Source organism: Culex pipiens, chromosome 3 (genome assembly GCF_016801865.2).
Source record: "Culex pipiens pallens isolate TS chromosome 3, TS_CPP_V2, whole genome shotgun sequence".
NCBI lineage: Eukaryota > Metazoa > Arthropoda > Insecta > Diptera > Culicidae > Culex > Culex pipiens.
In genome coordinates, this window is record NC_068939.1 from 60,910,976 (window position 1) to 60,937,918 (window position 26,943).

General features: G+C 36.6%; 1 protein-coding gene across 10 annotated transcripts in view; it reads left to right on the forward strand.

Annotated features, from left to right (window-relative positions):
• Positions 1-26,943, forward strand: part of LOC120414454 (SCY1-like protein 2) — a 233,476-nt gene that overhangs the window by 199,819 nt on the left and 6,714 nt on the right. For 8 of the 10 annotated variants that reach the window (XR_008212371.1, XR_008212377.1, XR_008212374.1 and 5 more), the window contains one exon: positions 23,040-23,458. Coding sequence is in view for 1 of the 10 variants with exons in the window: in XM_052709441.1 (XP_052565401.1) it covers positions 21,925-22,092 (168 nt within the window). In the remaining 9 variants the exon portion in view is untranslated. Of the gene's footprint in view, positions 1-21,924; positions 22,963-23,039; positions 23,459-26,943 lie in introns of those variants that run through there. The other 2 variants (XR_008212373.1, XM_052709441.1) reach the window with 2 other exon arrangements.

Here is a 26,943-nt window from a genome sequence, read left to right on the forward strand (position 1 = left end):
GCGACACATGTACCTGGAAGAGTGGCAGCACGTGAAGCAAGTGGGGAGCTTAATCTCTGAGGGATTCAGCTGGTTCCGAAAAGTGCACACACGATGCCAAGTGAAGTGTGCGTGTGTGTGGCTGTGAGCGAGAGCCAACTGCATGCGGAGCAGCTTCAAACAAATGTAATCTGAGCCGACTTACACACCCACACACACAAACATACACTAACAACACGGTGGTGGTTTAATTATTCACATTGATGTTCCGGGAACACATCAGACTGACGCTCCTCGTCGTCCTGTCAAGCATGAACTTGCAAGCCTGACTCACTAAACTCACGCTCTGGTCGATGGTCTCTCGATGGTGTCCTGCTCTGAACGTGCTCGCTGCTGATGCTTCAATCTATTTATACTAAGCATAAGTCTCTATTCTCTGTGAGCTTTCCCTGTGCCTCAAACGGTCGAGTATTAGTATAAATATTAAATGTTTGTAACATATTAGCATATCATCGTACCTATCGCTTGCTCAAACGAATCAGCCTTCTCTAACTCTAACTCTTGCTCTGTTTATGTGTACTACATCTTCCGTACTTTCAAAACACTGTACCATAATCATCCGATGATCCGAAAGATACTTGACAATCTGCAATCACAATAACCTCGTAGAGGAAGTACTAACCCGATGACAATAAATTTAAGCTAGTCTTACCCCGGGACAAAATCTTCAATGTCGATCAATGTTACGTCGAAACCCCTTACAGCAGTACAAAGTTTGTTTCTCTATTGTTGCCTTGTCGTCGTGATTGTGTAACCTCGATGTGAACTTTTCGAACTCTGCCCGGGAAAAATATTGACTCAGCGCTTCGCGCAACAAACTCTCGACAAAGAGCGCGCCAATACTTGCCATCCTTTCCAACTCAGAATTCTGGATAATAATCGGTGCGGAAGCTGGGGCTTCGTTGTAAAGCAGATTTATTTACTTGCCCTCAGCAGATGTCGATTACATTCAGCTTCTTGTTTTCCCCGTAACCATGCACAGAGGGTTTACCATAAAATCATGGTTAAAAGCAGAGCATAATTATTATTGATTTTTGAACAAAATAAAATAAAACAATCCAATAAACTGTCAAATCAAATTTTAATTATTCTTATCACTCTAATGCACTTCTATCTACCAACAAAAAATTCAGTTTAAAAAAATGCATTTAAATTTCCCCTGACTTGTGGGGAGGCTTTGCCCTGATTTTTTGAAAAAAAAAAATCATAAAAAAATGCTAAAATGCTCCTCATTTATACCCTCTGTGCAACGGTTATTCCCTCTACCATTCTCCCCTCTGAAAACATCCTAGGAAAATTTCAAACAGTGTTGATTTTTCCACTGCCGCTAAAGACTTTTTGTTGCTTCCCGCTCTTTTCCATCATGATGGTAGCGAATCAGCATTTCGCGCTTCACCGTTCACAATCGCAATTAAAAACTTATTCATTTCTGCTGAGCGACAAATCACACCTGTTGAAAGAGGAACAACCACGATGGGAGACGCCTACCGGAGAGAGGGAAGAGCGAAACTGGTCCAGCTAGAAGCAAAAACACGGTGGGTAAGAAGGGGATTATTATGCAACTTGCATGCACCTCGGAAATTCCTTCTGGAGGTTGTTGGGGGGACTATTCTGAGTCAGAAAAATCAATTCCCAAAATATTCTGTCGGTGAAAACTGGTTTTATCTCGATTTGAAGTTAAAAAACCTAATATATCACCTAAAACCTCAAAAATACGTCTAAAATCACGGTCTAACTCTGGACAAAGATGCACATTTTTATCAAGATATCAATTCTTAGTTCCCAAAATATATTCCTGACATAGTACACCTCAAATCAATCCATTACTTGAGTCCCAGCGTCATCAGGAGGTGTAAAATAGTGATATTTCTAAAACAATATTTTCAATTTGCTCTGGTAAATAAACTGTCATGTCTGAATTCAAAAATTAATGTTGTAGCATTGTTGCAAACAAAATGAAGAACAATTTTGCAGAAAAAAGAATGAAATTTTATCCATTTTCAGTTAAGTTATGTCTATTTTAGTGGGAAAATTGCTGCCAATTTTCAAAATTCTCGATATTTAACTCATTTTTGTTATTGACAGCTACTGCGATCATACTCAGTAGGATGTAACAAAAATTACATTTTGGCGGTCATTCTGGGGCTTGTTACGGAGGGCATACTGAGCTGAAATCCCAAATATGTGCTTGATTGAACTCAACAGGAGCATGCTTTTTGCGCTTGAATTTTTAATAAGATTCATCCCGTAAATTTCTTGTTTTATCAAAAATGTAGATTTTTTAGTCATTCTGGTCACTGAAGCGTTTATTTTCAACATCATTGGCGTGTAGGACAGATCCTTGCGCATGTTTTGGTATATATAACATTGAAGTTTTGAGCAAAAAGAAATTTCGCAACGCCTATCTTTTCTGCTGGAACGTTTTTTTTTAGAAAAATTTCAAAACTCTGAACACCTGTACAGAGCTTCAGAGTACTTCAATTCAATGTTATATATACCAAAACATGCGCAAGGATCTGTCCTACACGCCAATGATGTTGAAAATAAACGCTTCAGTGACCAGAATGACTAAAAAATCTACATTTTTGATAAAACAAGAAATTTACGGGATGAATCTTATTAAAAATTCAAGCGCAAAAAGCATGCTCCTGTTGAGTTCAATCAAGCACATATTTGGGATTTCAGCTCAGTATGCCCTCCGTAACAAGCCCCAGAATGACCGCCAAAATGTAATTTTTGTTACATCCTACTGAGTATGATCGCAGTAGCTGTCAATAACAAAAATGAGTTAAATATCGAGAATTTTGAAAATTGGCAGCAATTTTCCCACTAAAATAGACATAACTTAACTGAAAATGGATAAAATTTCATTCTTTTTTCTGCAAAATTGTTCTTCATATTGTTTGCAACAATGCTACATTAATTTTTGAATTCAGACATGACAGTTTATTTACCAGAGCAAATTGAAAATATTGTTTTAGAAATATCACTATTTTACACCTCCTGATGACGCTGGGACTCAAGTAATGGATCGATTTGAGGTGTACTATGTCAGGAATATATTTTGGGAACTAAGAATTGATATCTTGATAAAAATGTGCATCTTTGTCCAGAGTTAGACCGTGATTTTAGACGTATTTTTGAGGTTTTAGGTGATATATTAGGTTTTTTAACTTCAAATCGAGATAAAACCAGTTTTCACCGACAGAATATTTTGGGAATTGATTTTTCTGACTCAGAATAGTCCCCCCAACAACCTCCAGAAGGAATTTCCGAGGTGCATGCAAGTTGCATAATAATCCCCTTCTTACCCACCGTGAAAAACTTTTCCTTTCCCTGATCATCCCGGAATATTTCCCTCCAGTTCACCTCCCGTTTGCTCCTAAGCCCCCACGGTCAGTGACTTTTGCTCTTATTTGCATTGGCGTTTCAATAGGAACAAAACGATAGCTGAGCGTAAAATAAATAACGCAATTGATTAAAACATTCCATTTTAATTAAACTGTACATACTCAAACAGAAGATGTCTGCATTGGCATTCTACCCCCATCCCTGTGCAATTCATTTTCTTCCCGCCATCAAGATTCCCACCGGACTTCCGGAAAAGGCACCTGCTTTGAATAGTTTACGCACCAATTAGCATAACTCTGGCACTATTTACAAAGTACTTTGACCACCCACACGTCCTCGGCGAAAGACGTAAAGCATGTTGTTCAGCACCAGTCCCATCCTCCCATGCACACACTCACAGACTTCCCACATAAAATCGATGTTAACTTTACAGCATTGAATGCAAATAATTGAACATCAAACCCCCGCATCATCACTCCAAATATAGCAACCTATATTGAAGCGAGAAATCGCTAGAGCATCACATAGATGTGTTCAGTGCCACAAGAGCTTTCCTCTCAAAAATGAATGTTCTAGTTGATATATTAAAGAAATCTTCCGTAGTTCTGAGGAAAATTAAAGAACATGAAAAATTTTAAACGTACTGATTTTGAAAGCAACAACAAACATATGGAAATAATAATAAATAGAAAAAAAAACAAAAATTTAACATCGCCAAGCGACTACTATACCTACTATACGCGTAAGACAGTTGCTTGGTGCCAGTTTTGGTTCAAATGAACATAATTTGTCAGTGTGCATAAATCTCGCAGCGCAGCGCATGCGCAGGGCTGCGGAGTCGGATCATGTTTCAAACGACTCCGACTCCGACTTTCTGAGATTAGCCGACTCCGACTCCGACTCCGGCTCCGGCTTTCAACTCCAACCAACTCCGACGCCGACTCCAACTCCGGCCTTCCAACTCTAGCCGACTCCGACTCCAGCTTTCAATAAATTGTTGGCTCCGACTCCGACTCCAACTCCACATATTTCTAAATGTTTCAAAAGTTTGTTAACTATTATGAAAATCCGAATCAAAAAATGGAATAAAAAGTTTCTAGGTTATAAGTTTTATACGTTATTATAACATAAATCAAAAAATATCTCAAGATCTGAAGGCATTTTAAGAAGACCGATTTTATAAGTAAAAAAAAGCAAAGCAATCCACTTTAACGACCCCCGGGTCTTTTGTGGTCTCTGTTGCAAGTTTCTGCTCATTCCTAGGCGTCCGAAGGTTCTGTGTGGTGAGTTACCCAAAACCTCTTTTACGCAAATGGACCGACGTTTTACTTCCCCATCCGATAGAAGGCCATTTTTATAAGTATTTTTTTTATTTATTTACTTAACTTCAAATTTACATATAATTTATTAAAGGCTGATAAATTTAAATATTTAGTTGTTATTTTCCAATTAATCATGAAAAGAAACCTAGCCTTGATGATCGATTTAACAAATGAATTCAATTTGCTCACTTTTAGGCTAACATTTATAAGAATCACAGTGACTATCAAACCCTAGTAACATTTTTAAACTTACAGGTTTTATCATGGTTCTGAAAACCCTCATACGGCCTAAAAAGGTTTTTATGGCCTACTTAAAGCTTAAAATGCTACTAGGGAAGTCACTTTGGTTTTTTAAATACCAAATTTAAACGAAACTATTTTTTAAACCTCCATTGATTTTTATTAAGAAGTACATGGACATCACGCCATAGCTTAAGGAGATTATTATTGCAAAATTTTCAATTAATTTTCATTTTAAAATTGTCTATATATTTAAACGGAGGCGCGCAACAAATCATGAAGAACAGCGATTCTCAACGGGGGTACCGGGCCTACTTGATTTACATGGCAGGGGGTACCAGCCTAGAAGAAGGTTGAGAATCGCTGACCTAGAACGAAGCTTAATAAACGATCGTGCGCCTCCATCAAAATATATGAAAAACCATAAAATTATAAAAATAATAAAATCCACAAGTAAAATATTTCCTAGGTCACTGATATTTCAAAAGGACCCCTAGAACTACCTTTTCAATATGATTTTTTTAGGTGCATTGATTTGCAATGATAGTCACATTCCTTCATATTGGCGTGAGACATATACATTATGAAAAAATACTTACCGGTTGAATCACATTTGATAAATAAATTAATGTCCTATAATTTTTTTAATTATATTATTATAGGTTCTTTTTTGGTACTTAAATTCTGAGATTTGTTCAATGATAATTTGCAACGATATCAAAATAGTTTGTCTAAGGATAAACACTTTTTGATAGAAATAGAAAACATTAAGATAATCGGTTTACTTACCATAATCAATGATTATTTAAAAATAAGTTGCAACTTTATATGATATTTCTTGTCAATTTCAAATATTTTAAATGCAACATGTTGAGTTCCAAGTAATAGATTGTTATAATCGTTGATAATTTGATGGAAGAGTTATACTGTCAATGTTATTTTCAATCTTTTTATGTACCTCGCAACTTTTTTCCTAATTTTTTTTTTTACTTAAAACTTCAAAGACATTCGCTATAGGGGTAAAAGATGACAGTCAAGAATCAATTGAAAATTTCTGACTACATAACTAATATTGTTTATTTTTTTAGTTATGATACTGCATACTTGGGTAAAAGAGGATTAACAGGTTATCATTCAATAATCAGAGTAGATAACACAATTTGAGCATTCCAATCACAATAAAAATGCTTCAAAACATAATGGCACCTGATAAATCTCTTTCAGAAAATGAATAAAAGGGCAACGCAGTGAATGCAACTCTAAAAACAATTGAAAATATACGAAATTTTGTGAATTAACCAGCATTATAACAATAACAACAATAAACAATGAAATAAAATATTTTTTGTTGAATTTTAGATAACTTCGACACCGACTCCGACTCCGGGTTATCAGAAATATTCGACTCCGACTCCGACTCCTGCTCATAAAAATTTAGCCGACTCCGACTCCAGCTGTTCGAGTTTTGACGACTCCGACTCCGACTCCAGGTCCCCAAAAAGACCCGACTCCACCGACTCCGGCTCCGACTCCGACTCCACAGCCCTGCTCGTGCGGAACTAGGGCGAGTTTCTTTAAAAAACACTTTGACAGCTCTGAGTGCGGCACTCAGTGCAGAACTAGCCCTCAATTGAACGTACCACAAGTGGCCACATTAGGGTGCTTCAATTTCGAATTTTCGCCTCCAATTACAGGGGTTGGTCGATTGGCCAACAGCTTATGCGTCATTCCATGTCAACTGGGTACACTTTTGGACTCGACCTTCACCGATTTTGACCAAACTTTTAGGGAACGCTCATCTATCGATAGTTAACAGAAATCGCAAGTTTGGTCCTGATTGGACCACCTCTTTATTTTTGGCACCGCCCTCTTTTTTGTCGATTTTCTAAAAAACTTTTTTTCTTTTGATCATAACTTTGCAACTATTTGAGCAGAAGACTTTTTAGAGGTTACATTTTTTTAGAAAAATGTCCATGGAATGAGCATGAGCATGAGCATGAGCATGAGCATGGTTGACTGCCAATGAGCTGCTACTCCGTTATTGACGGATCAGCTGAAGTTACACAATGAACCAACAGATGAGTAGTGGGAGCTAATCATCCTCACTGTATAACCCCTGAAGATCTCTGCTTTGAGTCAATACCGGCGCCCCCCCAAGGAGATGCAGTTCAACAAAGGTAGGAATGTTAGTCCGATAGTTGAAGTTGCAGACTCATCAGACACAGAGTTTGTCGCTCTATACCTGTTGACACCGCATGAGACCGTTGAATCCACAGCATCTCCTTCAAGCATCACGGGAAGTGGGGGAATTGTGTTAGTAGGGGAAGGAAAGGAAAGGTCAGGATTCATCTTGGTAGATGATATGACCAGAAAGTGAAACAATCGTTGCCTTCCGAGCTACGACGCTATGAGAAGGTCTTATCAATCGCGTATTTTTTACTTCTTACCGCCGGCGTGCCATCCGAGCAACGATGCTTTGGGAAGGACTTTCAAAACGAAATGAATTTTGAATTAACGTATTATTCCGTGATGTACAATTTTTATGTTTAACTTCTTACCGCCGGCGTGCCATCCGAGCAACGATGCTATGGGATGGGCTTTCAAAACGAAATGAAAATATAATATATAATTCAACGATGCGAATCTCTATTTCAATTCTTTTCCGATCTACTTCTCGCGGGTTCGCGCGCGCCTATTCACACTTCGATCGATCCAACGAACACCACACGACTGATGGCCCAACTTCTCTGGGCACACTGCGACCCCTTTTTCAATGATTTCGAGAACTTTCTACCACTTTCCCGCGGATTCGCGCGCGTCGATTCACTCTCCGATCGATCCAACGAACACCACACGACTGATGGCCCAACATCTCTGGGCACACCGCGACCTTTTTTTCAATGATTTCGAGAACTTTCTACCACTTTCCCGCGGATTCGCGCGCGTCGATTCACTCTCCGATCGATCCAACGAACACTACACGACTGATGGCCCAACATCTCTGGGCACACCGCGACCTTTTTTTCAATGATTTCTAGAACTTTCCACCACTTTCCCGCGGATTCGCGCGCGTCGATTCACTCTCCGATCGATCCAACGAACACCACACGACTGATGGCCCAACATCTCTGGGCAAACCGCGACCCCTTTTTCAATGATTTCGAGAACTTTCTACCACTTTCCCGCGGATTCGCGCGCGTCGATTCACTCTCCGATCGATCCAACGAACACCACACGACTGATGGCCCAACATCTCTGGGCAAACCGCGACCCCTTTTTCAATGATTTCGAGAACTTTCCACCACTTTCCCGCGGATTCGCGCGCGTCGATTCACTCTCCGATCGATCCAACGAACACCACACGACTGATGGCCCAACATCTCTGGGCAAACCGCGACCCCTTTTTCAATGATTTCGAGAACTTTCTACCACTTTCCCGCGGATTCGCGCGCGTCGATTCACTCTCCGATCGATCCAACGAACACCACACGACTGATGGTCCAACATCTCTGGGCACACCGCGACCTTTTTTTCAATGATTTCTAGAACTTTCCACCACTTTCCCGCGGATTCGCGCGCGTCGATTCACTCTCCGATCGATCCAACGAACACCACACGACTGATGGTCCAACATCTCTGGGCACACCGCGACCTTTTTTTCAATGATTTCTAGAACTTTCCACCACTTTCCCGCGGATTCGCGCGCGTCGATTCACTCTCCGATCGATCCAACGAACACCACACGACTGATGGTCCAACATCTCTGGGCACACCGCGACCTTTTTTTCAATGATTTCGAGAACTTTCTACCACTTTCCCGCGGATTCGCGCGCGTCGATTCACTCTCCGATCGATCCAACGAACACCACACGACTGATGGTCCAACATCTCTGGGCACACCGCGACCTTTTTTTCAATGATTTCTAGAACTTTCCACCACTTTCCCGCGGATTCGCGCGCGTCGATTCACTCTCCGATCGATCCAACGAACACCACACGACTGATGGTCCAACATCTCTGGGCACACCGCGACCTTTTTTTCAATGATTTCTAGAACTTTCCACCACTTTCCCGCGGATTCGCGCGCGTCGATTCACTCTCCGATCGATCCAACGAACACCACACGACTGATGGTCCAACATCTCTGGGCACACCGCGACCTTTTTTTCAATGATTTCTAGAACTTTCCACCACTTTCCCGCGGATTCGCGCGCGTCGATTCACTCTCCGATCGATCCAACGAACACCACACGACTCCATTAGAAAAATGTCCATGGAATTCGATAAAAATACAATTTTAACCCTTAGATGCCGCCTAGTATTATATTTTAACGTTTTATGTATTGAAATTCAGTTTTGACCGATTCTTCATATTTATAATTTTTTATTTTATCTCCATCGTGTTCCCCGGACAATTTTACATTTAAATCAATGTAAACCTCAAACTAAAATGAACTATTGGCGAAATACAGCGCTTTTACTGAAAAAAAAAGGTTTTTTACGCAACACTCGGAAGAACATGGTGTACTTTCCAACAAAAGGGATGAATCCCGCATAGTTCGGTTTTTAAATGGGAGAAACTTATTTTGGATTTGAATTCATAGGAAAGAGTGCTGTGCAAAATCAACCTTTTTTCAATAAAATCGCTGTATCTCACCAATAGTTCATTTTAGTTTGAGGTGTACATTGATTTTTAAGTAAAATTATCCGGAAAACACGATGGTGATAAAATAAAAAAAATAGAAGTGTAAGGAATTGGTCAAAACTAAATTTCAATACTTAAAACATTAAAATATACTATTAGAGGGCATTTAAGGGTTAATATTTTATTTTTATCAAATTTCTTGGACAATTTTCTATAAAAATGCAACCTCTAAAAAGTCTTTTGCTCAAATAGTTTCAAAGGTATGATCAAAAGAAAAAAAAGTTTTTTAGAAAATCGTCAAAAAAGAGGGCGATGCCAAAAATAAAGGGGTGGTCCAATCAGGACCAAACTTAGGATTTCTGATAACTATCGATAGATGAACGTTCCCTAAAAGTTTGGCCAAAATCGATGAAGGTCGAGTCCAAAAGTGTACCCAGTTGACATGGAATGACCCTTATGTGTTCGATAAACTGTGCTCATTTTTGGTACGACTTCGAAATCTTAACCGATTTAACCTTGGATTTGACATTGACTGCCCAGAAAAATAACCAAGTAGAAAATCGGTGCCAAATTTGCGTACTTTGGTTGTGACATATGGGTATGAGTTGTGATTTGGTTGAGCGTTTTAGCAGAATGCATTACTGTGAATACAAAGGGACGAGTTGTACCTTTTAGTTTCGCTATATATTTTAAATATCTTGACGTAATTCGTCTACTGCTTGCAGACTTCATCAGTGTTCTGTTCTCGAATTATTTTATTCAAGAACAAAAAACTGGTGAAATCTGCAAGTAGTAGACAAAACAAGTCAAGATATTTAAAAAAAACCGTAATCTTAGCGAAGCTACACCAAAATGTCACTTTTTCAATTTTTAATGTGATTATTTTAATCAAAGTTTCAATTTTTATTATTGTTCAATAATTGCAGTGTGCTTTGAATGCTTTTTCTAACCTCAAACGACAAAAACATTGACCAAATTGTCACTGTCGTGCTAACTGGTCGTACGTGCATGTTGGCCCAAAATGAGTTAAGAACGCCATTTTGTGCAGCTCGCAATGCTTCAACTTTTGACCTTCGAAAATCAAAAAAACTCCGTGCATATTGTCACTTTTCATATGAAAGAAGTTTCAATCTTGTCGTGCTGTCTTGACACAGCCTGAAAATTGGTGTAATTGCGACAATTGGCCAAAGGGATTTCAGGTCAGAACGCGTTTGACACCAATACTAGCTCGACTAGCGTAAACATTTGTAATTATAACTCGAAACTCAAACAAAACGTGTTTGTTATTGTTTACATTGCACGCTCTCGTTTTTGTTTATTCAAGGTCAAACATTCAAGCGCGTTTTTCTCGGAACGTCAAAAAGCAACATACGACAAGTTAGCACGACGGCGTTGAAATAAGGTCTGTTAGCCATTGGGCAAGGAGGTTTTTTTTTCATAAATCTGCTTCTTTCGTTGTCCCGTCACGCAAAGAAATAGCTGGCAAATACTCAAATTTCATCCAATTCGTTCGGTTCAAGGAGCAAAAGTTTGAAAAAGTCAAACCGACAAAACGGTAGCGATTGTTGCGGTGAGCCTTTTAAATGTTCAGTTGTACCGTCACGCTACATTTTCCCTGGGACAAAGTTGTTGAGAATAAATTAGAATCTCACTTTTGATAATGATTGGTTCACCAATTTGAATAAAATTTCACTTATAGCCCTCGAACTCTCAAACAACAATATTTTGCTTGTGGAACATTTTCCATTTTGCTCAGTGTCAAGAAACCAATCATAACTTTTTCTGCACAAATAAACGAATCCCAACTAAAATGTGTCCGCACGATTTCCAAGTAAAATTTGTCCCGATTTGTGAACGCTCAAAACTCAAAATTTTGGATGCAAATTTCTCAATGAACTAACTATCACTGATTCTCGCGAACAAATATCACGAAAATTCATTTGCGTCTCGCAATGTGGCAAAACTGCATTCATCCCAGTACGCAAAATATCACACAAAAGCCACCTTCCCGTTATAAACTATTCATTTTGATTTGAAATTTCCAAAAAGCCACCCAATTATGATGCTAATTCAGCCAGCTTTTAATCAAAACGTAACTCCATATCACAACATCATCCATTATGTTCCTCTTTTCATCGATCATTCTCGTGACGCTCAGCTGCAAGCCCAAAATCAATCATTCATAAATCATCCCTCACTATATTCATTGGGTATTGGAAAACATGTGTAAGCAAAAGCACAGTCGACGTACATCATTTTCCAATCTAGATGCAAACCTTGACACCAACGAATGTGCTCAAATTCCAGGCAAATATTCAACGTGCAAATACTTTTGCCAGGAAAAAAGACCACTCGATTATTTATTCACTACATTTGCAAATGCGCATAGAACCAAGAGCACAACCACAGACACACGGAGATGAAACTCTGAAATTTCACAGCTTGTTTTTAAAACTCAACGACAGCTCTATCATCAAGTCTGTTTGTCTGTGGCCAACAACGGCATAGTTCTGTTTCACATGCAAACAACCAGCGCTGACCTCAACGCTGGTTTTAATTTATTAAATTTTATCGAGAACCCGACAGATGGCTCTGTCTCTCGCCCTTTCCAATTTCAACTACCGGCACCATTTACTGCTGGGTTACCTCCGGCTGAAAGTTTAATTAATTTTACAAATCCGACCAGCACCAAACCAAATACTTTTCCCGTCATCATCAGCAGCATACATACGAAGGAACGTGAGGGGTTCCGGAGATAGTAGTAATGACTGGAAATCCGTTTGTTCAACGGGAACAGTAATCCCCTTTACCATGGTTGCCTGCATTCGGGGGCAACCTGTTGTTAGCGTTCTTCACAATGAAAAATAAACAGTTTCGAGAGAAAACTTTTTTTAACAACACTTTACAAAATCCAAACTAAATGAGACCTATTCTTTCATCGCAGGAAAAAGTTTGCGAGTCCTTGCAACCGTCAACATCAACGAAAAGTTATAAGAAGAAGGCAAGAGTTTACTTAAAATTAGCGACACCAAACACAGTTTTGCAGCACAGCTTCAATTGGAATAGAAAACACTTTACAGTTTTTGCACTGAAGACACGCTTCAAACACTGATACATATACAAGCAATAGTTTATTTTTTAATCACAAATTGTATTAATTTGGCAATTTTGATTTCATCAAGGTTCAAAAACTGAATATCAACTTAATTATAGTTTGCATTTAGTGTTTCTTAGGTACAATCAGCAAAAACAACATAAACTCGAATAAAACGTGTCGGTTGAACACATTTAAAAGGTCTATGGATCCATTGGATCATTTCTTCCCAAGTGACCACTAGGGTGTAATATGTATGGAAAAAAATAAAGTTGTCCAAATTTAGTGATCACAGCAACCATTCTGTTTCTTTTGGGGTCCTAAACAACTCCCTCAAGTTTGGGAACGATTGGTTAAGTCCTCACTTTGCGCAAAGCGATTCAATTTTCCATATAAGTATGTATGGTAAAAACATTTTTTTTAATTTGATATTTCAAAAACCCACGTTTCATGCTATATTAAAAACGGATTCATATTCGGTTGCTCTGGAATGTGCTCTACAACTTTCCCGAAGAGAGTATGGTGCTAACTTGCTCCTATAAAAAGATACAACGTGTTTAAACTCGTCTAAAACATGTTTTTTGCTCGAAAATCACGTTTTAGACTAGTTTTGAACACGCTGTATCTTCTTTCAGGAGCAAGCTAGCACCATACTCTCTTCGGGAAAGTTGTAGAGCACCTTCCAGAGCATCCGAATATAAAATTGAATCGCTTTGCGCAAAGTGAGGACTAAATCAATCGTTCCCAAACTTTGTGAAGTTGTTTAGGGCCCCAAAAGGAACTGAAAAAGTGCTGTGCTTGAAAATCGATTTTGATATTACACCCTTACAGACCACGCGTCCTACATCGTTCTTCACCAAATCTGCTCATATTTGGCATAGGGGTTGTTTGTGTCTCAAAAACAATGAATCCCAAGTTTTGTGACATTTGGTCCAACCCGCGCCCGTCATCTTTTGGGCAAGCAAATCTTAAGAATTTTCGACGTAGAATCCAATGGTGTACTCGAAATTTACAATCAGTGTTGCCAGATATTAAAATTTGGCGTATGTAGTTTTAAAATGTATTTTTAACCCTTTTGACCGGCACTTACGGGAAAACTGACAATTGCACTCGATTGCAGAGAGTTTTTTACAGAGTAAATTGGATAATTCTGGAGATATCACGTTTTTAAGTTGAAAAGTCCTATATTGCAATCCATCCAATTTCTACAATATATTTCGTCAGAGCACAGTAGTCCTTGTAATTTGATGAAATAAATTCCGTAACGAAAATAAGTGAATGTACCAAATTTAATTTATACTCAAAAAATAGCAAAAGTTTTAAGATTATGATACGTTTGACGTTCTTTCCAAGCCCATCAGAAAAATCAATCTTATTAAAAAAAAACTGGATACAAGTTCACCAAAATTTTCGATAAAATTTACTCGTTAATCATTTTTTTTTTTTTTTTTGGTTTAGGGGAAATATACCCTTTCTAATCAAACACCTATCTTCGTCATATGGAGAGTTTGATGCTCGATTAAAGCTCCAAAAATACTATTTAGGCTATAAACTTACCAGCAACAGCACCGCCTCAAGTAAGCACGCAAATGTATGCCACTTACTGGCCAAAAAGATCAAATTCAATGCACTTTTGATCAAAATTTCTATTTTGCTAGACCATTTCTCATCATTTTGGTGGCACACACATCCACACGCAAGATCCGAGGTTAACTGCTTAACGAAAGTCGCCATCAATATCTTTTCACTTGCGCCAACGTTTTCAAAGCGCTTAAGATATAAAATTGCTTCCAACTACCGACAACATGTTCTTTTGCACATTAGTTAGTCACTCGCTTGAAAAATAATCCCGAAAAATGTAAATAATTAGCAAGCGCCATCCAAAAAACAAACGCGCTATGTCTTTTGACGTTTCAATTATGACTACCCATTCCAATCGCAGGCTGAAGAAAACCGAGCGAGAAGAGAAGGCAACTAAAGAACAAAGGGTGGCCACCAACACCACCAACATGCTGGTGCAGCGCCTGTTGAAGTGAGCAAGTGCTGTCAGGAAACTTTCGCTATGAATGCTACTTTTCGTTAGTATTCGCACTAAGCAGACCCAAAGAGCGCTGGAAGAAAAAAAACCTAAGCTGAAAAAAGAAAAATGGGCGTGGCCCAATGCGCTCGACTGATTAGAATGCATTTTTGAAAATCGTTTTGCAATCGTTGGTATAAATACTTGGTTTAAGGTTTAATCCAGATTATTCAGTATCATTCAAACACGACCGCTTATTAGGCTTAAAATGGGCATATTTCCCCTATATTATTTTTTTATTTGTTAAGAAATTTGAAAAAATGAGAACCGAAAAAGAGAATTTAAAAAAAATCAACTTTATGTTTTAAAAGAGAGCATGTTTGGGACATCATTTTTGCGCAAAATGTATTACCTAAATATTTTTGTCTTAGGAATTTTAATTTGCAAACATTAAAAAGCGCATCGAAGTGATAATTTTCTCTACAAAACTGGTAAACTATTGAATTTTGAAATCTATCCTACACAAAAGATGCCAAGTTAGTTAAAAATTTGTTTGTTAAATCCAAGTTCCATACAACATTTTGGATTCTCAATTACTTTTTCAAACCGTTCTGCAAACATAGAAAAGCACATTGGACCTTTTTAAAAAGTAGTCTTAAATTTGGGGCTTTTTACAGTATGTAAAAAAAGTATTTACACCCCTTGGGCACTATGCACATTTTGTAATGAAACATGTAAAAAATTTAAAGTTTGACAGGAACCTAGTACTACGTTTTGTTCAGAAACTCATGCCAAACATTTTGCTACAAAAAGCTCATGAAAATATGATTTCTTTAAAAAGTTATATGACAAATACTATTACGAAAATAAAAAAGGTGCAAAAAAAGTTTGTACACCTTTCGAAAAATTAACATAAATAATGTTATTTGTTGACAAGTCACCATAAATCCAGTCTCCCAACTCCAAATAGGCATCCTTGACTGATTAAAAAATAATTTGCATTGAATATAAAGTTTACTAACTACTTAGTATAAAAGTTTATATAACTCTGGAAATTCTATATAAAACATATCTAAACTTAATTTTGCAAACTTTTAATTCAACTAAATTTCAATATATTACCATAGAATTGCTAAATAAACTTTTTGGAGTGGGTATAACACCGTTTTGGGGGTATTTGTATCGATAGAATAGATTTTTCGTTGGAATTTCGTACCAACCCGGAATTACGTCGCAGGAAAATCCGCCGGCATCCGAACCGGTCCACGATTCACAAGTCAACCTATGTGGAATCGGAAAGGGCATAAAATTTCCGATCTTTTGATACTCATACATCCAGGTTTTCCATAAAACCCACGTTTTTAAATACCTAGGCAAAAACGTTGTTATGGTTTCGTTTGAGCAACCTGCCAAAAATGTATGGAATTTCGTAATTTTTGTTCTCGTGGATCAAACTTACTTTTTGCCCAGGTATTTAACAACGTAGGTTTTAAAGAAAACCTAGATGTATGGATATCAAAAGATCGGAAATTTTATGCCCTTTCCGATTCCACATAGGTTGACTTGTGAATCGCGGACTGGTTCGGATGCCGGCGGATTTTCCTGCGACGTAATTCCGGGTTGGTACGAAATTCCAACGAAAAATCTATTCTATCGATACAAATACCCCCAAAACGGTGTTATACCCACTCCAAAATGTTTATTTAGCAATTCTATGGTAATATATTGAAATTTAGTTGAATTAAAAGTTTGCAAAATTATGTTTAGAAAAGTTTTATATAGAATTTCCAGAGTTATATAAACTTTTATACTAAGTAGTTAGTAAACTTTATATTCAATCCAAATTATTTTTTTAATCAGTCGAGGATGCCTATTTGGAGTTGGGAGACTGGATTTATGGTGATTTGTCAACAAATAACATTATTTATGTTAATTTTTCGAAAGGTGTACAAACTTTTTTTGCACCTTTTTTATTTTCGTAATAGTATTTGTTATATAACTTTTTATAGAAATCATATTTTCATGATTTTTTTATAGCAAAATGTTTGGCATGAGTTTCTGAACAAAACGTAGTACTAGGTTCCTGTCAAACTTTAATTTTTTTACATGTTTCATCACAAAATGTGCATAGTGCCCAAGGGGTGTAAATACTTTTTTTACATACTGTATATATTAGTCTAGCAGAAAACTAAACTTGCAACATGAATATTTCCATAAACATAAAAATATACACTCAATTCCCGGTGGTTGGTCACTTTTGAGTTTGTACCCTGTTGGTTTGTCAAAGTCAAACTGAAAAGTCACTTTTTACACGGAACACACACATACTATCAAACCAATCGTTTGGTAGTGTGTGTGAGCTCCGTGTAAAGGGGGTGCCAAACTAACCCGTTCATTTGACAACAATTGATGTCAAACCATTGGGGTTTGAGTGTACCTGCATCGGCGAAAATATGCCCGGAGACAAATCCCACGTATTCAAGTCACTTTCCTCCGTCACTTAGTAACCCAACAACTCTAACTTGTCCGACGACCAATGCATCAATCCAGTCAAAACAATTGCTGCAGTTTGGCCATGCTTCCCTGAACAAACAAGCAAACAAATTCTCAATACTCATACTCACCCCCTCCACTCAAACACATTCAAAGTGAACATAAAGGACACTTCTTTCTCTCTCCCTTATTTTCACCCATTTCACGTGCTGAAGCCGGCTTTTTTCTGCTCTTTTCATTGAAACCTATTGTTTTCTTCTCACGTTGTGTGTGTGGGTGTGTTTGTGTGGTGAGCAAAAACTTTATCCTTTGCTTTTCGCAAAAGCTCCCGCACACTGACACACGCACACATACGTGGGTGAAACAGATTTAAGCTCTCGGCAGAGCACAATGGAAGGATAAAATACGACACAGAAAATCCACTTCCGCAACTTCGCTCTGCCGTCAACACCCCCCATCGACAACCACAAAAGCTCATGTTTATCAACCAAAGTGATCATTTCGTTCAGTAGGATTTCTTCTGAAGCTTAGCTTTCCCCCCGCAAAAACACTCACACACTCTCGTACTAGCGTGTTCCGACAGTCCCACGACAGAAAGTTTAGTTTAAGTTTAGTCCCGCTTTGTAGCTTTGTTTTGGAGTTTGTAGTTTGTACATGTATTGAACAAACGACTATTTTTTCGTTCAAAGCCATAGAACAATTGTTGTAGATGAGAGAACACACTTACACGATTACTGCACCACCACCAAAAAGAAAGAAAACTAACAAAAAAATAGAACAATAGTTTTCCCGATCAAAGGCTGTGAACTATCTGATCACGACACACGTCACTCCACACACCGGAAAAGTTTTTCCCCGTAACAAGGATTGAGAGCACGGGAAAAAAAACGGATGTACATATCACAATTGAAAACTCACTGAATCTCACCTGTTAGTGTGTCACAAAGCACGAAAAAGGACAAGTGGCTTATTTAATTGGCAAAAAAATCAAAAGAGTTTATATGATTTAACAGTCACGAAAAGGGTCAGTTAAAATTTAGAGGAGACGTATAATACTCGTATATAAATGTCCACAGAAATCCTCTTTCATAAAATTCATGGAAATCATATTCAAAATAAAAATTTAAAAAAATGCATAAGTGTTTTTTTAGTTTGTAATGATTTCTTTTATAACTTGTATGTAAAGTGACCACCAATGTCTTGACTTAAAACAATATTTGCATTATTCTTATTTAAAAAGTTAAATACTCTAAAACTATATCTTGTATTTTTTAAGAACTAAAATTTTCCGAATTTACAGTGAAAACATGAATGCCATGGTAAAATGTATATAATAAAAAAATGTGATTCTAATTTGCTATATGAGAACATTTTAAAATGTTTTTCATAAAGTTCTGAAATAGTCAAGATTTTTACCTTTGTACATGATTTTGGTACTCATGTCGTAATTGATTACAAAAATGTATTTGTATGTATTGTATAAAATTATATTTCATGATAATAAAAGTATTTAAGAGTAAACAAATCTAATTAGGCATTTTTTTCAAAATATATTTAAAAAGTAAAATTTTACACTTAAAACTTTAATGAAATGAAACTATAAGATTGTTTAACAATATGAATACTAGAAAATTTAAAAAAAATCGATGTTTTGTGAATAAATGTGATGCATTTTGTTAAATTATGTTAGATTTTTTGGAATAGTGTTCATCTTTGTCCATGTTTTGAAGTTTTTTTTTTGAACAGCTTGTTTTTTTCTATAATTTATGGTTTAAATTTTTACTTGTGATTAGTTAAAATACAAAAATGATACAATAAGTTTTAAAATTCATCAATTCGTCAGATTTTCGATGAAAAATAAATGTTTGTGAAACTTTTTGATGTTTCCTAAAAATATATTATTAAAAATATTAAATTTTCAAATTAGCCTGATACTTGAAAAGATCTAAAAATCACTATTTTCAGACTTTTCAAACATCAGATTAGGCGTGTCACAAGACAGCACACAAGAGAGGATTGAAAAAATTTGATGAGCCGGTCTCTTTACAGCTCATGTTTGTCATGTCATATTGTTCAAAAAATTCCACCATGTAAAAAGTGCTCAATTTTATTATGAAACTAAAGTTTTTCTAATGTAAATATTTGAAAAAATTGCTTTTATTAATTGCCATAAATCTCTGCAATTTTATTATTAAAATGTTAATACAAGTATTCATAGATTTGTAAATTTCTTAATTACCGAGGCAACGAAACAAAAATAACGCATCAACTCTGCGAAATTGTACACTCCGGCTTCGTTTGACTCCCTCATTGCAAATTTTGTAAATTAAAATAATAACACAATTGGTTAAAAAAAACTTTTTTCTGTAAACAGTCAAGAATCGATTATTCGAAGGCCTTGGAAAAAATTTAGCGATTAAAAATGTGTAAATCCAAGATGGCGGCGAAGATTGCGGGGATGAAATGTTGAAAAAGTACATTTTGTTACTAAATAATTTTAGTTCGGATAATCGAATCAGTGCGATTTAGAATTTTTAGATTCAAGATAGCGGCCAATAAGGCGATGATGAACTCTAGATTAAATTTTCAAAAGGTCCTATCTGCGTAGGAAACCCATGACGTATAGGTTGTTTTGAAAAGTTAATCTAGGACTATTGAAATAATGCATTTTTAAATCAAAAGGCAATCAACCCTTAAAATTTGACTAACGTTGGGTCACAGACCTCGAATTTGATGTTGAAGGTAAGACAAAAAAAACGAGAATTGTTTTTTCTTGATTCAATTGTCTGAAGTCTTAAACATAACTTCGAATAATCGAACTTCGGAAAATCGTGCCCGGATTGAAACATGGAAAATATTGCTTTGTTCACCCATATTTCAATTCATGAAAAATGTATGACCGTCAGTGATTTCTGAACAACAAAAACAATAGAAACCCTTCAAATAACATTTTACACAAACATGTTTTGAGTTTATTAACCAACGTCCAGTCATTGATAAAAAAAAAGCTAGGCATAGGGGAGATGGGGGTAAGACGGCCACCCTAAGGGAGAAGTCTAATAAAATTTACACAACAGATTATTTTGATCTCAAATTACGTACATATTGTTCTACTTCTAGTCCATTATAGAAATGACATAAATTAGTTGGTCTAAAAACCATTTTTCAATACTTTTCAGCAATTTTAAAAAAATATTTGAAATCGGATATAAATGAAATACGCGGGGTAAGACGGCCAATGCTATAAATTAACTTAATAACTTTGCTAAATCCACCCAAACACCTACATGGTTGGTTCAACAGACTTCTCTGAACATCATAACTATTTTGGTTTAAAAAAATCAAGTTTCAAATGTGGAGAAAAATGCGGTTTAAAAAATTTCATATTTTGGCTCAGTGAATTTCATATTATTGCGACCACATTTTATGAAAAACTATGAATTTTTACTACAAAACAAACACAATTTGACACCAAAAAAAATAGTTTGTGTATTTCGATTAGAATAAGTAAATCAAAATTATGTAAACAATATTAAATGAGCGATTTTTATGAAAAGTTTGATAGGATTTCATACTATTCAATGACTTTTGCTATATCACAGTAAAGAATGTTGTCGAAACGGTAGTTAACAGCATTTTGATTAAAAATGGATAGTTTTATTGAAAATGCTTTTCCTTTATCTACAAATATGTCTTAATAGTCAAAAACCGTCAAAAATATAACCTATATCAAATAAAATCTACAAATTACGGGTGGCCGTCTTACCCCCGGAGGAGGTGGCCGTCTTGCCCCCAAATAAATTATATTTTTTTAACATTTTTTGTAAACAGTTCATCGCATTTTTTGAACTTTTTCGAGGGAAATAATCTAGGGAAAACTTCAATTTAACATGAAAAAATATTTGAAGACAGAAAAACATATTGTTATTTAACAAAAATGCCTAAGTTGTAATTCATGAAAATTACATCCAGTTTCAAGTTCAAAATTTTTTGGTTTATTTCGAGCTATTTTTATACTATTTCAAACAATATTTCTGGCAAAAGTGACTCCATATGCATTATTTAGCATGAGGAACAGTATTGCTGAACATTTTAGTAATATTCATTAGTATACTTATTGAAACAGTGGGGTGGCCGTCTTACCCCGCCTGGCCGTCTTACCCCCAGCTCCCCTATTTACCCGAAACCATCAAGATATGAACAAAACGCTTTCATCCAAATAGTTCATTATCCCTTTTTTTGACAATCAATTAATTCTGAATTTACTGACGCCACTTGTCCTTCGCACCACTGTAAAAATATACCCAACAACACTACGCAGTATCTCATAGTGCTTTTTAGACAAACTCAAATGGCTCACTCCAGCATCAACACGGATAGCTTCTACTACAACAGCAACAACATTCACAGCAACAAGCCAACAATTAGTCAGCACTCTCAGAGCACCTCTTTCCGCAACAATCTACAACAACAGCACACGCAGCAAAACTAGTAGTGTATAGTGGCTTCACGAGCATACAAAAAGCAACAAAAGCTAATACTCTCCAACATTGGAAAATGCCTACAAAAATCCTCTTCTCTTCTTTTTCTCTTCCTTTTTCTGTGCCTATCCTTCGAACAAAACCAAAAAAATAAACAATCAAAAATCCACTTCCAAACAATCCAAAACCAAAAACAACCCGTAACATCGTCACGCTCTAACCTCGAAAAAACAAAACTCCAGTCGTCGAAGCTCGAAACGAAGCTGGCCAACATTAAGCCACTGGAGCTGCTGACGTACTCGCCGGCGTCGCGACGCAGCAGTACGGCCACCGCCGCCGGCTTTCAGCGCAGCTTCCAGAAGAGCCAGAAGAAGGCGCTGAAGAATCTGCGCAAGAGCTTCAAGCTCTGAATCGCGGTGCGCCACGGTCCCAAGCGGTGCTCCTACCCAAGCCTCAAACTTGTGCGCCAACTTGAAGCCGCTGACCACGTGGTAGACTGGGAAGAGGACGGAGATGTTGTGGAAGCAGGTGGGACCACGATCTGGTCCTGGACGCTGGCGTACGGAGTGATGCAAGAACTGGGGGAATATCTGAGGACCGTGCTGTGCTTCAACGGATTGTGGGGGAAGAATCGATGCGACCGCTTGTACTATGAACGTCGCCAAGAACAGCAAAGCTCAGTTTGTAGTGCCGTATTCGTGTAATTTTGTACTACTCCGGTTGTGCAAGCTACTCTCTTTGTGGATGATGGATGTTGTTCGAAGCGATTCGAAGCTTGACCAAACCAAACATAGTAAAACCGCCAATACGTGTCGTACAATTATTGCTAGTTGACAGATTTTTGTATCATGCAAGCGACCAAAAATTTGTATAACCCTAAAACGATAAACAGAACCAAGTAAGAGTCAGTAGTAGAACCCCCCTTTACATAGCGTAACCCGTAGAGCAGGTAGTTCCGCTTTTTCCATATTCTTTGAGTGCAGTTCTTGAATTCTTCGAACTGATCTAACCGCTATACCTCCACAGCTTTCCACGATACACGGTCACCATTTTTTGAACGCACTGCTCAAACAATTTCTACTAGATGTGCTATCACGGCTCACAATACCACCACAAAACACTTCCTCACATACTTCAGTACCGATCTCTGGAGTTTGCTACCGCTCCACGACCTATTTTTCCTAAACCCACTTAACCCGTTACTTGAACTGCTCATCCAAACTATCTAGAAGTGCGTGTTCCGTAGCGTTACCTCTCTAGTTCAACTACCTCCCACTCTCCCCCTCTCTCTCTCTGCTTTTGTACCCCCCCACATCATGCGCAGTCTTGTTCACCACAACCATCTGTATATTTTCAGATTCTGAACACCAAAAACTTCAAATCAGTACTGGAAAAAGTAACTAAAAACCGACCACGATCCTCCTCCCTGTTTAGCGTGTACAATGATCGTTAGCACAGTAGCTTTCCGAGCGCTCCTCCTCCTAGCGGAGCACGCTCGAGAAATTCCCTCTTCTAAGGAAGACCCCAAACCGAACTTCACACCCATCACACACACACACACCACTCACTCTCACTCACTCTGTAGAGACCGTAACATGTCCTCTATCAGGAGTCCTTTTTACGAGACCGCCCATGATACACCGTAAACCATGATTTGACCAAACCAAGCATCAAGTATAGCGATCCCAAAGACCTACTACCAAAGTATCAAGTATTGGAATCTTGTAGAGTGTATCGTCCTCCGTACGAACGTCCAGCCTAGAGCCTAGAGACGAGGTAAGCCCTTCGTGTAGAGGCCCACCAGTACAGTAGTTGCGTATTGGTACCAGCCCAGGTACAGAGTGTGTTTGGCTAAGCCGCCCATCTTCCCGTACCCGTATTCTACCTTAACCAAACAGTCGTTTGCGTAGTACTTGGTCCTTACACTTTCACAATTCACCACTGGACACACACGCGGATGTAGAATCTGGTGGAGCGTTACGCGTAGGGATGCGTTGAAGAATCTGCGTTTTTATCCCAAATCCTAAATAGTTGTCCCGATACACTGAGAAAAATGAGGTCCTGAAATCGTGAACAAGCATTGATGAAATTGAGAGCCGCAATCAAAGTGTTCAAATTCCAAAGAACGTTTTTGAAATGAAATAAATGACATTTGTACAACATTTGTATACGTTTTTGCGGTTCTCAACTTCAAGGACGTTTGTTTACGATTTAGGGAAACCGTTTTTCTCCGTGTATCTTAGCACGTCCAACTTTCCGTCCCGGGAATTCCCGGAAAATCCCGAAAAAAAAATATTTCCCGTTTCCCGGGAATTTCCCGAAATACAAACAGAAGTATAATTTTTCCTACCTTTTTGGCACAAATGTTTTGAAATTATACAAAAAATAATAATTGGAGAACCTGATTTGATTTTATTTGTTTCAATCTACTGTTCATATTGAACTAATGAGCTTGTCTGAAAATTTCATGTCAAGGTTTAATTCAGATAATATTTATTTCTGAAGCATTCATCACTATGGCATATTGTTTGCTTATATGTTGGACAACAAAACTTACGCTGTTATGGATATATTCATTCCACTACTTTATTTTTGACAACCTTTTTTAACGATTTTTTTTTGGAATATCATTTGAAAATAAAATATTTACTTCTTCCGGCCAAGATCAACATTGAGATTAGTTTAACTTTTTTGTTTACCTTGAACATGTTGGATGAAAATTGAACTGATGTTGTTAAAGTTTTTAAAAAAGGTTTGTGTGAGAAGAATTTGTTTCTAAGTATTCGAGAAATCACAGATTGAAGTTATAAATGTATGAAGCACGTGAGCTACCAAGGGCGTAAGAGGGTTAAATATGAAAAAATATCGTTTAATTTCAACCACTTTTAAATACTCAAAATTATTTTAAACTAATTAATTTATTAAACTGAATACCATAAAACTAAAATCATATCATATCAAGCACTAGAAATTTGATTTTAAAGGTAAATTGGATTATCAATATATTCACAAGTTGAAAATACTCGTTCTGAGATAAGTTATTTTCCATGACAAACAAAATTTCTGCATGATTTTTTTTTTCATTTTAACTTTATGGTCACTGAGAAAAAATTTTAAAGCAATTTTATGGTTGTGGAGCATAGATTTTCACTGTCCAAACACTTTCATTTAAAAAATCCTTCTCAACAAAAATACTAATAATATTTTCTTTCATAGTCCCATTTGAAAGACGGCATAAAAATTAGAAAGTTTATATATTTTCTCAAAGTTTCATGATTTTTTACAAGCAGTCAAGCCATTCATTGATCCTTACACTCATTTTGACCATTAAAGTTGCTGTTCTATGCAATTTTGTTGCCAAAGATTAATCAGAAACAGGATCAGAATAATTTTCGTTTAATTTCAAATTTCCCGGGAAATTTGTTAAAAATTTGAAGACCAACATGTACAACATTTGAGCGCGTGTTGCCATTTTTTGTAATATCATAATTTTTGGAAAATTTATTTTAAGACTGACATGTTAAATGGGCTCAAGGTGTTAAATTAGGCCCCTTTCAAATGTTATATTTGAGTTTAAAGTGTTTCAGTATTATATAGTGATAGGAAATAATAATATGAAGAATAGAAGAAATTTTCTAAAATTTGAGAAAAAATATTCTCAAACATAGACAACCATGGAAACAGTTGAAAAAAAAATTAAAATTGCAAAACTATCGCAAAAAACCAACTTTACCTCTAAATGATGCACTTTATCAAAACTAAAAACGAAAAGATTTTTTCCGACAGTTTTGTAAAAAATAAAGTTTTATAAAAAAAAGTGACAATTTTGCCAATATTTTTTGTTCTAATTTGCATTTTGTGATTTTTTAAGTGTACCTAAAATTTTGACCAACACACCGGAAATTCGGTTCTCAAGATACAATTTCTAGAATACTAGCTGTTCAATTTGTATGAAAGGACGAACTTATGACACAAAATGGCTTCTATTGTCATAATAAGGGCACCTAAAAAGTTTAGGACAATTAAAAAGAAATATCGAAAAACGGTGGCGGAAATTTTGGAAAATTGCACAAAATCGAAAAAATGAGAAATAAGGCCGATGCAAATATTTAAAAAAGTTTTTGTCCCTCGGCCCTGGCCGAGGTCAAGGGGGGGGCAAAAAAATAAAAAAATATAAAAATTTAAATAACAAGCCATAGTCTTTGCATTTAAATGAAAAAAGTGTTTTAAAATGCATTTTACACTAGTTCAGTTGTTTTGCAATCTCTAGTTTTCAAAAAATCTAAGATCTGACAAAAATAAAAATTGTATCGAAAAAAAAGATTTTGCATCGAAAATTTTCAAAAAAAATTATGATTTTTTAATAAACCCAAACATGCTAAAAATGATTTTAAACGCAGAAGAATGTATTTTAATTTGATTTCAGTTGGTTGCACTTGAATTTTCATTGAAATTTTGAAGTTTTTTGTAAATTTTTTTTTTTGCCCCCTGATTTTTCGGGCCAATTTTGAAGGGGGGGGTGACAAAAACTTTTAAAAATATTTGTACCAGCCTAAAAAAGAAAAAAAAAAATAAAAAAAATAAAAATGAGAAATAAAAAAGGAAGTTTTTTTTCGGCGCACAACATAAAATACGTCATAAAACTTAAAAGGATACTTTGAATCAAGGCTAAATTAAATTTGGAATTACAGGCTTGAGTTATATCTTGGAAGCTAATTCCTAAGCATCAAATGTTTCGTATATCTTTAGTTGTCAACATTTGAACAATGTTTTGTTTTCTGAAAATCGTCATTAAAAAGTAACAGTGTATTTTTTTTCTTAATTTTTTTTTTAAATGACAGAAGGGTAATTCTCCGCCAACTCACACAGCAGTTTCCCCAACCCCTCTTCGATTTGCGTGAAACTTTGGCCTAAGGGGTAACTTTTGTCCCTGATCACGAATCCGAGGTTCGTTTTTTGATATCTCGTGACGGAGGGGCGGTACGACCCCTTCCATGCGAAAAAAGAGGTGTTTTTCAATAATTTGCAGCCTGAAACGGTGATGAGATAGAAATTTGGTGCCAAAGGGACTTTTATGTAAAATTAGAAGCCCGATTTGATGGCGTACTCAAAATTTCGAAAAAACGTATTTTTTATCGAAAAAAACACTTAAAAAGTTTTAAAAATTCTCCCATTTTCCGTTACTCGACTGTAAACAAATTTGGAACATGTCATTTTAAGGGAAATTTAATGTACTTTTCGAATCTACATTGACCCAGAAG